Source organism: Gymnoscopelus braueri (genome assembly GCF_963280865.1).
Source record: "Gymnoscopelus braueri genome assembly, chromosome: 1".
Lineage (NCBI taxonomy): Eukaryota > Metazoa > Chordata > Actinopteri > Myctophiformes > Myctophidae > Gymnoscopelus > Gymnoscopelus braueri.
This window is the reverse complement of record NC_137603.1, coordinates 10,004,940-10,016,986: the sequence shown is the minus strand read 5'-3', so window position 1 is coordinate 10,016,986 and position 12,047 is coordinate 10,004,940. Positions and strand designations below refer to the sequence as shown.

The 12,047-nt window shown below is 39.8% G+C and overlaps 1 protein-coding gene across 1 annotated transcript in view; it reads right to left on the bottom strand.

The window, feature by feature from the left end:
* The window catches only part of trpm5 (transient receptor potential cation channel, subfamily M, member 5), a 44,033-nt gene extending 32,768 nt beyond the window's left edge, over window positions 1-11,265 (bottom strand). The window contains exons 1-5 of the mRNA XM_080430066.1: window positions 11,210-11,265; window positions 3,952-4,019; window positions 3,435-3,600; window positions 3,108-3,288; window positions 1,491-1,657 (exon numbers count right to left, since the gene is read on the bottom strand). Coding sequence (XP_080286192.1) covers window positions 1,491-1,657; window positions 3,108-3,288; window positions 3,435-3,600; window positions 3,952-4,019; window positions 11,210-11,236 — 609 coding nt within the window. The 5' untranslated portion in view covers window positions 11,237-11,265. The remainder of the gene's footprint in view (window positions 1-1,490; window positions 1,658-3,107; window positions 3,289-3,434; window positions 3,601-3,951; window positions 4,020-11,209) is intronic.
* Window positions 11,266-12,047: the final 782 nt, after the last annotated feature.

Sequence of the window (12,047 nt, the reverse complement as noted above, 5' to 3'; positions counted from 1 at the left end):
GTACTCTGTTACAAGTAATAGTCCGGAATTAAAAATGTACTTGAGTAAAAGTACAAAAGTATTGGCATCAAAATGTACTTAAAGTACCAAAAGTAAAAGTACTAAATATTTGAGAATAGCAGATCTACAAGCTCACAACGCGTCGCATCGCGACGCGTTGTGAGCTTGTAGATCGGCTATTTTCAAATAGCCTATGTATAAAATAGGGTTAAAGTGGTTAATGTATGTTTCATTATATCATGATTTATATCTGAAAAGTGACTAGTAACTAAGGTTTTCAAATAAATGTAGTGGAGTAAAAGTACAATATTTGCCTCTGAGATGTAGTGGAGTAGAAGTAAAAGTATTGGAAATTGGAAATACTCAAGTAAAGCACAAATACCTAAAAATCGTACTTAAGTACAGTACTTAAGTAAATGTACTTCGTTACTGCACGCATGCAGGCACACGAACACATTAAATTCCAGGAATCTCAGTACCTAGTATGTATCTAATACATACAGAGATTCCTGGAATTTATAGATAAGAGATCAATTATATGCTCAAGGACGGCAGACATTTCTTATTGTCTTATTGTGGAAACCTTGTATGTCCAATAATGTCTCGTTAATACGCTAAGCTAAGCTGTTTTTTCATGTTACGCTCTCATACGGCTAAGTATGAAATCACGGCATTACTTTATGAAGAAAAGAAAGACATTGAAAAAGATGAAATATGGAGTTAGGTTTCTGCCTGACAGTGACAATATATGTATTATCTCTGTCGGGGGGAAACCTCATATCAAAAATATCAAAAATAGCAGATCTCGAAACACGGTTCGAGCTTGTAGATCTGCTAATTTTGATGCTTTTGTGTCGTATGATCAAGTATAGGACGTTAACCTACGAACAAACACAAAACGTTAGATTATGGAGAATATAAGCGGTTTCAAGTGGTGTAAAGTAACTAAGTACATGTACTCAAGTACTGTACTTAAGTTCAATTTTGAGGTACTTTTACTTTACTGGAGTATTTCCAATTTGCAATACTTTTACTTCTACTCCACTACATCTCAGAGGCAAATATTGTACTTTTACTCCACTACAATTATTTGAAAACTTTAGTTCCTAGTTAGCCTACTTTGTAGATTTTGATTATTACTACAAAACCACTTCACTCCTATTTGAACTTTGGCAATTTGAAAATAGACGATCTACAAGCTCACAACGCGTCGCGAAGCGGCTATTTTCAAAGGATTTTTATACATTTGAAAACTTGTGAAATGGGACCTTCTGCATAACGAGTACTTTTACTTTTGGTACTTTAAGTACATTTTCATACCAATACTAAATGTACTTTTATACAAGTACATTTAGAATTCCGGACTTCTACTTGTAACAGAGTATTTCTACATTACGGTATTGGTACTTTTACTTATTTTAGTACTTTTTCCACCACTGGCGGTTTCTGCCCGACAACAACGATATATATTGACATGTCAGTATGCTCACCTTGGCGGTGAGCAGGGCGTCTCTGTCCTGGATCATGTTCCATGGAGCGATGCCGATGGCCACCACACGCACCTTGGAGGAGGTGCTGGCCAGAGAGTGGTCTCTCACCGCCTGACCCAGGTGTTTGGTGATGCCGAAGCGAAGGCCGTTGGTCAGGATCCATGCTCCTGGAAGACAAAGACACGGTGTGTGTGTTTATAACTCCATAATGTTGTGTGTGCGTGCATGTGTTTGCATGTAGGGTAGCCTACATTAACCTGTGCAATAGACTCTAGTGCTGTTAGTATAGATTATTTTCTTAACGATTATTCTATTACTAGAGGTTTGGGCCACTATGCGGCCCTCACACCAATATGTCTGAGTCATAGTGTCGGGGGCTTTTCAGAGTACCCATTGTCCCTTTTGTGCCCATATATGCAGATCTCTGTATCTGTCTATTCGGTGAATCCGGTCGGTCCCATATATGCATTTGACCATTTATGGGCATAGTGGTAGCATAATATGCCTGTGCATGGGCGTATCTGGTTTGTTTATGGTTATGTCTGAGTCATAGTGATATGCCTATATGGACATATCGGGTTTGTTTATGGTTATGTCTGAGTCATAGTGACGTGGCCGTGGTCCTGCCTATATATGGGCATATCGTCAGGGGCGTTTTTTGCTGGCCTCATGAGATTTACCCAAATTATAATTTTTAAAATATAAATAAACTGTTTTTCATTCCATTTGAGGCCCCTGGCGAGAACGTCACGTCACATTCTAGGAAATAAGTGCACTGCTGGTGTGTGTAGTTGTAGAATGGAGTGGGGGTGGAGGGGGCCAGGGGGGCTCGTTAGCTGTCCTTTTGTTATTATGCTCTTTCAACGTCTGACTCATCACAGGTGAATGGGCCATTCACCTGACAATGTGGTAGTGCATTCAGTCTTTGTATCAATGCATTCCGTCCAATCTCTATGTTAATAGGGCTGAAGGAGAAATGTGATGTATATTTCCAACAACCGCTTGAATAAAGTAAAAAAATAAAAAAGCAACCGTAGGCCTATCATATCATCTATAATATTAACCAGTTACCACCAGCGAGGTCAGTGACGCTGAGCCGCAGCCAGGGGCCTCATACTACGGTTTGCCTAGGGCCTCCAGATCCCTAAGTCCACCCCTGCGTATCGGGTTTGTTTATGTTATGTCTGAGTCAGAGTGACGTGGCTGTGACTTCCAGTCCGTCCGCCTGCCCACCGTCCGCCTGTAATATAAGATTACTTTTGATTTGCATGTTCTTATAATTATTGTTCTTATTATTTTCATGAATCGACATGGAAAGATATATAATTGTGTTTTTTTATGCTCAAGAGCTCTGGTCCATACTCAAAATTGATGCCTGTGCTCTTAATATAACCAAATCAAAAACTGTCTGAACTGAAGCACAGTATTTCTAGCTGAACATTAATCAACCTAGTTCATCCAAATGGGACGTGTGTGCGTATATATTGATATTATAAACCTGTCCTCTGTGCAGCCTTCACCAGTCCTTTCCTCACAGTGTATATGTACTGGTACATGTGTGTTTATATATATATTGATACTCTATATGTGTGTGTCTATAATATTCATATTATAAACCTGTGCTCTGTGCAGCCTTCACCAGTCCTTTCCTCACAGTGTCCCTCAGCCAGGGTTTCATCTGAAACAGCTCGTCTCCGCCCACCAGCGCCACCACCAGGTGAGGAGGAGCCAGTCCCCACTGCTCCGTCAGCATCTGGTAGATGAGCACCGGGTCTGTGTTGCTGTTCACCCTCACAAACTGGAGAACACACACCACAAACAATTGTATACTAATAGATGACTTGCATATAAGATGGTTATCCCTTCTCTAAGAATGATATGACGGAGTTGGCGGCCAAAGCTGAATGCGTAAACTGTTCTAAGCTTTATGCTTTGCGCCCTCACCTTCCCTCTTGTCCTGTCTGTACCAATGAAGTCGATGTCGCCCACTCTGCCAGCCGCCCAGGGGTTCTTCTCCCTGCCGCTGGCTCTTCCAGCAAAGCCTCTGGGGGGCGCCACACTCTCCATGGACTCACCCAACTCAGCAGAGCATGGGCAACCAAGCAGGATGCTGTATAATAATACATAACACAACACATTGAATGGATGAGAGGTTATCAGTGGTGGAAAGCGTAGAAATATATTCATTGTTCACACATTCTGTTACTATAGGTCCAGCGTCGGTATACGTGCGCATGCGCCAGAAAGACCGGTATAGTATTATTACTGTTGTTGTTAACAGAAGAAGTGTTACTGAATGAAGGAGTTCCTGAGAGTATTAATAAAACTCATGAAAGAAACCAATGACTCTTATTGAATACCCCATAAAACAGAAAGTATAACTAAAGTATATTTTAGTATATTGTTTTACTTTCATTTACCCATAATGCTTTACAGTATTACTACACAACACAAACCACACCTGTGTTTTTCTGACCACTCCAACATGGCTCCACATCTCACACACCTCCTCTGTGGACGCAGCAGCCCCTGTAAACACACCAACACATTATGTTAACTGACCACTGCACCCATCAGCACCCATCAGCACCCATTAGTACCCATCAGCACGACAGCACCCATCCCATCAGCACCCATCCCATCAGCACCCAGCAGGATGGAAGAATTCGAACTCAAGATGTTTTACAAATCAAAGTACAAATAGAAATACCACAATGTGGAAATACTCTGTTACAAGTAAAAGTCCTAAAAAGTTAAAGTACAAAGGTTTTTCAAAAATAGCTAAAGTATAAAAAGGGGCTTAAGCGGTTAATGTACGTTTTGTATTAATAATCTAAATTAGAAAAGTAACTAGTAACTAAAGCTGTCAAATAAATAGTAGTGGAGTAAAAAGTACAGAATTAGTATTTCAAGTATTGACAAATGTAAATAGGACTGAAGTGGTTTTGTAATAATAATTTTAAAAAAATCAAGTTTTCAAATAATTGTAGTGGAGTAAAAGTACAATATTTGCCTCTGAGATGTAGTGGAGTAGAAGCAAAAGTATTGCAAATTGGAAATACTCCGGCAAAGTAAAAGTACCTCAAAATGATACTTGAGCACAGTACTTGAGTAAATGTAATTAGTTACTTTCCACCACTGAAGCTGGTGGAGCCAGGTGGTGTTCTTGAAGAGAATGTTTGGTCAATGCAAAGTGAAAAGCATTTTCATTCTCGCTCCACATGCAAAGCACCTCCTCCATGATGGCCTAGACATATACCACCAGCATTAATGGTGCTGTAAGTGATATGTTTCTGTTCAAATAAGTGTTAAATAGTTCTATTTTCTGATAGTAATCACTGCTATAGCGTGTGTTCAGTAACATGGGTCACCCAGTCTCTCCAGCTCTTAAATCATAAAATACATTAGGTTGGGATACCAATATTATCCAATCAGGAGGGAGAACTCTCATTACGATTCTCATTAGGAGTGACAAGGATTGACAGGATCAGAAAGGACTACCTTAGAGCAGGGGGTTCTCAAACTACTTCATGTCAAGGACCCCCAAAATGATATGTATTTGGCCGCGGACCCCCATCTCAAAATATTTTGTTCCAGGGACCCCCCAGAAGCAAAGATTTCAGTTACAAATGTTCGCTTTAAAAAATATATATATATATTCAAATATTTGTTATCACGATTTTTCTGGACAACTGTTGGTGTGCCAATAGCCAATCTGGCCTCAATGTTAGCCTGACGGCGCGTCGCGGGTTTGAGTCCCGACGGCCTTTCCTGCGTGTCTCTCCCCATCTCTCTCCCCGTTTCCTGTCAGCCTACGCCAGGGGTGATGCAACTTTGATGATGGGGAGGGCCACTATATTTCCACACTCACTCCAGAGGGCCACATTGCATAATACTGTTGGGCCATTCTATGGCACACAAAAGTAGCAAAAATAGCCGATCTACAAGCTCAAAACGCGTCGCAGCGTGACGCGTTTTGAGCTTGTAGATCTGCTATTTTACCTATTTTTTAATTGGAATATTTTTTTTTTTGCAATTTTTTAATTGGAATCGGGAAAAGTTACATTTTTATTTAATTTCAAATGCATTTAGTTATACTTATGTTAACTTTATGAACTTAAATACAAATGCATTGGGGAAAAAAAAAGACATTAGAAATGTAATACTAGTCATTGAGCTACTAATAGACTGAAGTAATTCAAGCGGGTCATGTTTGCATGTTTGGAATTGTAACAGCTGAAATCAATAACATATCAGTATTCTGATATTAACCTGCAGGCTGCATTAAGTGAAGGTGGGGGCCACATGTGGCCCCCGGGCCGCGTTGCACCATGTATGGCCTACACTGTTCATTCCATAAAGGCGTAAAAAGCCGCAAAATAAATATTAAAAAAATACCAATCTACAAGCTCACGATGCGTCGCGATGCAAGGTATCGTGAGCTTGTAGATCTGCTATTTCAAAAGATTTTGTTGTACATTTTGAACTTGTGAAATGGGACATTCTGCACAATGAGTACTTTTACTTTTGGTACTTTTAAGAATATTTTGATGTAATACTTTTGTATTACATTGCAAGCATTTTGTATTACATACGCAAGCATTTTGAATACAGAACTTCTACTTGTAACAACATCTACATTGCAGTATTGATACTTTTACTTAAGTAAAACATAGTGAGTACATCTACCATTACTGGTAGTGGTTGGGGTTAAACGCTTTGTTTGTATGTAGTTATATTTATCTGTCATCATTATATTTGAGTAAAAGCAGCCAAAACCAAAACACGTCAATAGCTTTTTTTTCTTTTCTCTTTCTTTTCAAAATGAAATCTAGTTCATGAAAGTGCAGACAAAAAAACTGTTACGCTTGAGGAATACCATCGAGAGACAACTAAGGCTCCATCAGCATGCTAAACCGAACGTACCCATTATGTTCCACTAGAGATAAAAGAGCTTCTGCAGAAGTATATAACGCAACGAAACTAAACACAAATATTCTTCATTGATATCACCTCAATATTTGACTGCATTCATTTGCCTGAGTAGTCGAGGTGCTTGTCAAAGATTATAAAAGAATATGATGCAATGCAAAAGTACAATCCCTCTAACAATAAACAGTCTCTGCTTTGTGCTGTGCAGTGGTGTGGTGGAAGAAGTACTCAGATATTTTTACTTAAGTAAAAGTAGCAATACCACGATATAAAAATACTCTGTTACAAGTAAAAGGCATTTGTGTTCAAAATGTTACTTGAGTAAAAGTACAAAAGTATTGGCATCAAAATATGCTTAAAGTACCAAAAGTAAAAGTACTAAAATGCAGATCTACAAGCTCACAACGCGTCGCTTTGCGACGCGTTGTGAGCTTGTAGATCGGCTATTTTCAAATAGCCTATGTATAAAATAGGGCTGAAGTGGTTAATGTATGTTACATAATATAATGATTTATATCTGCAAAGTAACTAGTAACTAAAGTTTGAAAATAATTGTAGTGGAGTAAAAGTTCATTATGTGTCTCTGAGATGTAATGGGTTAGAAGTAAGAGTATTGAAAATTGGATATACTCCAGTAAAGTAAAAAAAAAAAAAACTAAAAATTGAACCGAAGTACAGTAGGCTACTGTACTTGAGTAAATGTACTTAGTTACTTTACACTACTGTTTGCCTGAGTAGTCGAGGTGCTTGTCAAAGATAATAAAAAAAGAACATGATGCAATGCAATCCCTCTAACAATAAACAGTGTGAGCTTTGTGCTGATGTGCATGGCTTTTCCTGTTCACTTTAATAGTCAAGTGGAACTGGGTTGTTGTGGAGTAATGGTGGTTGTTATAGCCAAATGGTTATAGGGAAATTACCATTTAAGACATAATTGTGTTTGTAGGTTTGAAGTCATATTTTAATGGTAAAAGGGAAAGGCTTTGGATTTGACTACAGGTGTGGGTGTGTGAGGTAATAAGCACATAATGGTCATGCAAACTGGAGCAATTTGCATGCAAGGGAGGAGAAAGGGTTCTGGAAAGCAGTGGTGTAAAGTAACTAAGTACGTCTACTCAAGTACTGTACTGTACTTAAGTACAATTTTGAGGTCTTTTTTTTACTTTACTGGAGTATTTCCAATTTTCTGTACTTTTACTTCTACTCCACAACATCTCAGAGGCAAATAGTCTACTTTTACTCCACTAAAATGTTTTCACAACTTTAGTTACTTACAAAACATATATTAACCACTTCAGCCCTATATACTTTTCGACCATTTGAAAATAGCAGATCTACAAGCTTTGTAGATCTGCTATATTTTTAAAGAAATGTATACATTTGACAACTTGTGAAATGGGACAGACAGGCAGGCAGGCAGGCAGGCAGGCAGACAGACAGACAGACAGACAGGCAGGCAGGCAGGCAGGCAGGCAGGCAGGCAGGCAGGCAGGCAGGCAGGCAGGCAGGCAGGCAGGCAGGCAGACAGGCAGACAGACAGACAGACAGACAGACAGACAGGCAGGCAGGCAGGCAGGCAGGCAGGCAGGCAGGCAGGCAGGCAGGCAGGCAGGCAGACAGACAGACAGACAGACAGACAGACAGACAGACAGACAGACAGGCAGGCAGGCAGGCAGGCAGGCAGGCAGGCAGGCAGGCAGGCAGACAGACAGACAGACAGACAGACAGACAGACAGACAGACAGGCAGGCAGGCAGGCAGGCAGGCAGGCAGGCAGGCAGGCAGGCAGACAGACAGACAGGCAGACAGACAGACAGACAGACACACACACACGCTATCCGTCTCAAAGGATTTACACCAAGTGAATAGAAAATTGTGAAATGTTGCTGCATTTTGTCTCGCTCTTTATTCCACACTTTTGATTGTTTTATTTCACATTTAATGTGAACGTATGTTTCCTCCATGCCAATGAAGGCCCTTTGAATGGAATTGAAAAGGAGTGAGAGACAGATTGTTATATAGACTCGGTCTGTTTATCAGTCTCTCGGTGTCTTTCTAAAACCTTGGCTTCGAGTGTGACAGCACCGCGGCATTGTGCTTCTCAAGGATATTTGAAGATAATAATGGTCCTTCAATATGATGTTTGTACACAACATGCATAATAACGGTTGCCTTGTAAACCGTTTTATATAAGCCCAGATTTTGAGGAAGATGCAGCTCCTGAAAAGAGCATGCCTTATGTTTACTTACAGCAGTTTCTGAACTCTAACGACATATTATGAATTTGTTTTGGATTTTGTAAGATTGTAATAACCAGTGGTGGAAAAAGTTATCAAATGTTTTACTTTTTTTATTTTTTAAATTATTTAGCCCATTAAGACCTGGGCCTGCAACGCATCTATGTCACTTTTTGATTTGAGCTAGAAAGGCATTATTTTACACTTTGGCTATTCAAAAATAGCAGATATACAAGCTCATAGCGCGGCACCGAGTGCCGCGCTACGAGCTTGTAGATCTGCTATTTTTGAAAAATCTTGAAAATGTGTGCAAATCTTTGAATATATTTTTAAAGCGAACATTTTAACTCTATTATTTGCTTCAGGGGGTCCCTGGAACAACATATTTTGAGATGGGGGTCCGTCCGTGGCCAAATACATATACATTTTGGGGTCCTTGACATGAAAAAGTTTGAGAACCACTGACATAGAAACATACGTTTTTCAGAAACCTGCTGGGATCTAGAAGACATTTTGTAGAATCAGCTTCAGGTCTTAAATGGGTTAGAGTAGCCAATTATTTTTTACCCCTTTTTCATGCCAGTTCAGTCATTATGCCAATTAATTCCTCCCCACACACATTTCTGTGTCGTCACTGCTGTCGTATCCTACGACTCACCTGCCAGTGAGGAGCCCCCGTCGGGAGGACGTAGAGCCTTCGTCCTACTCCTCCCGCCCAACACTCCCCGCTGACAGATGCCGCCCCCAGCCCGTAGGAGTACGTGCAACGACCGATATCACCCTCCTCCCCGCCCGGCTTCCCTCCCCCAAACACGGGCCAATTGTGTTCGTATAGACGCTCGACAAAGCCGGATGCACCACGATGGATTCGAACCCACAACCTCCTGGGCAGTGACTTTACCACTGCCCCATGCACCCGAGCGCCCATGTTTCACTTTTTATTCGCTTTTTAGTAAAAGCATCAACACATGTACAACTCAAGTACAACAACATGTACTTGAGTAAAAGCACAAAAGTATCGGTATCAAAATGTACTTAAAGTACCAAAAGTAGAAAGTACTCATCAGAATGTCCCATTTCATAAGTTTTCAAGTGTATAAAAACCTTTTGAAAACAACACAAACTTAGAGGACAAAATTCACATTAACCGTGAAATTTAAATTAAAAACAAAACAGGTTTGTCCGTCCGAAAATACCCAAAATAATAACCTAATCAAATCTAATTTCATTACTGATTATTTTCCTTTCTGATTATTGCTTCCTTAAGTTTCTTTTTGAAACCAAACCAAATTTCTTATTATAGAGTCAAATGTGGGGGGAGCACATTCCAGTATGCAATGGCTCTGTGCATTACTGTTTTCTTAAGTGGTAAATGGTGCATTTATATAGCGCTTTTATCCAAAGCGCTTTACATAGATTGTGCATTACATTCACCCATTCACACACACATTCATACACCGATGGCGGAGGAAACCATGCAAGGCACCAACCTGCTCATCGGGAGCAATTAGGGGTTCAGCGTCTTGCTCAAGGACACTTCGACACTAACTCTGGGGGAGCCCGCCAGCCCGGAATCGAACTGTTCACTCTACCCAGCCACTCTACCCCTGAGCCACTGCCGCCCCTGCATAACTGTATGCATGGTGCATTGGTTCTGCAGAGGTAAAGTAAAGTGACCACTTGATGCCTGTCTAGTATTATAAAACCATGTCTTTCATTTGCAGGTAATAGCTGTAAACACAAACTGAAGGGTTTCTATGAGGAATACATGCTTTGAAAACAGAATAAGGCTGCAAGTGCATGCCAATATGTGATCACATCTTAGAAAATTGGACACTTATACATACGCTAACATTTCTAGGGAGTAAAGTAGATCATAACAGTGCATATAAATAGAATCTTCTTATAGATTTTACGGCATAGAAGGCAAACCCCTGAGAGAAATATGTAAATATATCCCCAACTGAAATGGTCGAACACGACCACTGCAACGTATGCAGTGGTGTTAAGTAACTAAGTACATTTGCTCAAGTACTGTACATGTAAATGTTAAGGTATTTGTACTTTACTTGAGTATTTCCTTTTACTTCTACTCCACTGCATCTCAGAGTTACATTTTGTACTTTTACTTCACTACAATTATTTGAAAAATGTAGTTACTTTATAGATTTTGATTATTATTACAAAACATACATTAACCACTTCAACCCTATATACATTTCGGCCATTTGAAAATAGCCGATCTACTAGTAGAAAATAGTAGATCTGCTATTTTCAAAAGATTTTTAGTCATTTTATACATTTGAAAACTTGTGAAATGGGACATTCTGCATAATGATTACTTTTACTTTTGGTACTAAGTATATTTTGATGCCAATACTTTTATACTTTTACTCAAGTATATTTGTACCAGGCTTTTACTTGTAACAGAGTATTTCTATGTTGCAGTATTGACACTTTTACTTGAGTAAAAAATGAGAGTACTTATTCCACCACTGCATATATGTATATATGTATATCTGATACAACGATCACAGCCGTATATACTTACCAGAGGTGTGTCGCGTCTGTCTTGCATGGTTGTGATGTTTAGTGTCCAGCTGTGTCCATCCCTGTGGAGACTACAGGTGTGTCACTACAGCCACCAGGAAGTGGTGACAAGGTGAGTAACACCCCCCTTTAGCCTCCAGACCAATCGTAGCCTGTGTTGAGCACCGTCACTTTGCATAATCTTCCCAGCAGGTTGCACTGTGGTGGACAAAGTATATATACTCAAGTAAATACTCAAGTAGTCAAAAGTACAAAGTACATTTTCTTTTTGATATTGCATTGGTGTATTGGAAGAAAAAAAAGAAAAGTGAAAATAGCCGATCTACATGCGCGACATGTTGTGAGCTTGTAGATCGGCTATTTTCACTATATGTATTTGAAATAGGGCTGGTTTATAGGCTCTATGCACAGCAGCCGTATTGGAAAGAAACTGGTCCTCTTCCTTACTTCCTTTACGTGAAGCAATCACACCAATGAAGTCTCTGTTCCATTTAGTGTAGCACAGTGGTTCTCAAACCTTTTCATTTCCATAACTCTGAGAGTGTACAAATGGAACCAAATGGACCCTTACGGTTCCATTTGTACACTCTCAGAGTTACACACCTGACACCCCCTTCAAGGAACCATGAGGGTCCCTGGACCACACTTTGAGACCCACTGGTGTAGCAGAATGTTTCCAGTGAGCCAACATGCACAATATCAGCACCCTGACTCTGTTTGACCAGAGCCTCCATTAGTCAGTGGTGGAAAAAGTACAAAAATTCTTTACTTAAGTAAAAGTACCAATACTGCAATATAAAAATACTCTGTTACAAGTAAAAGTCCAGAATAAAACATTT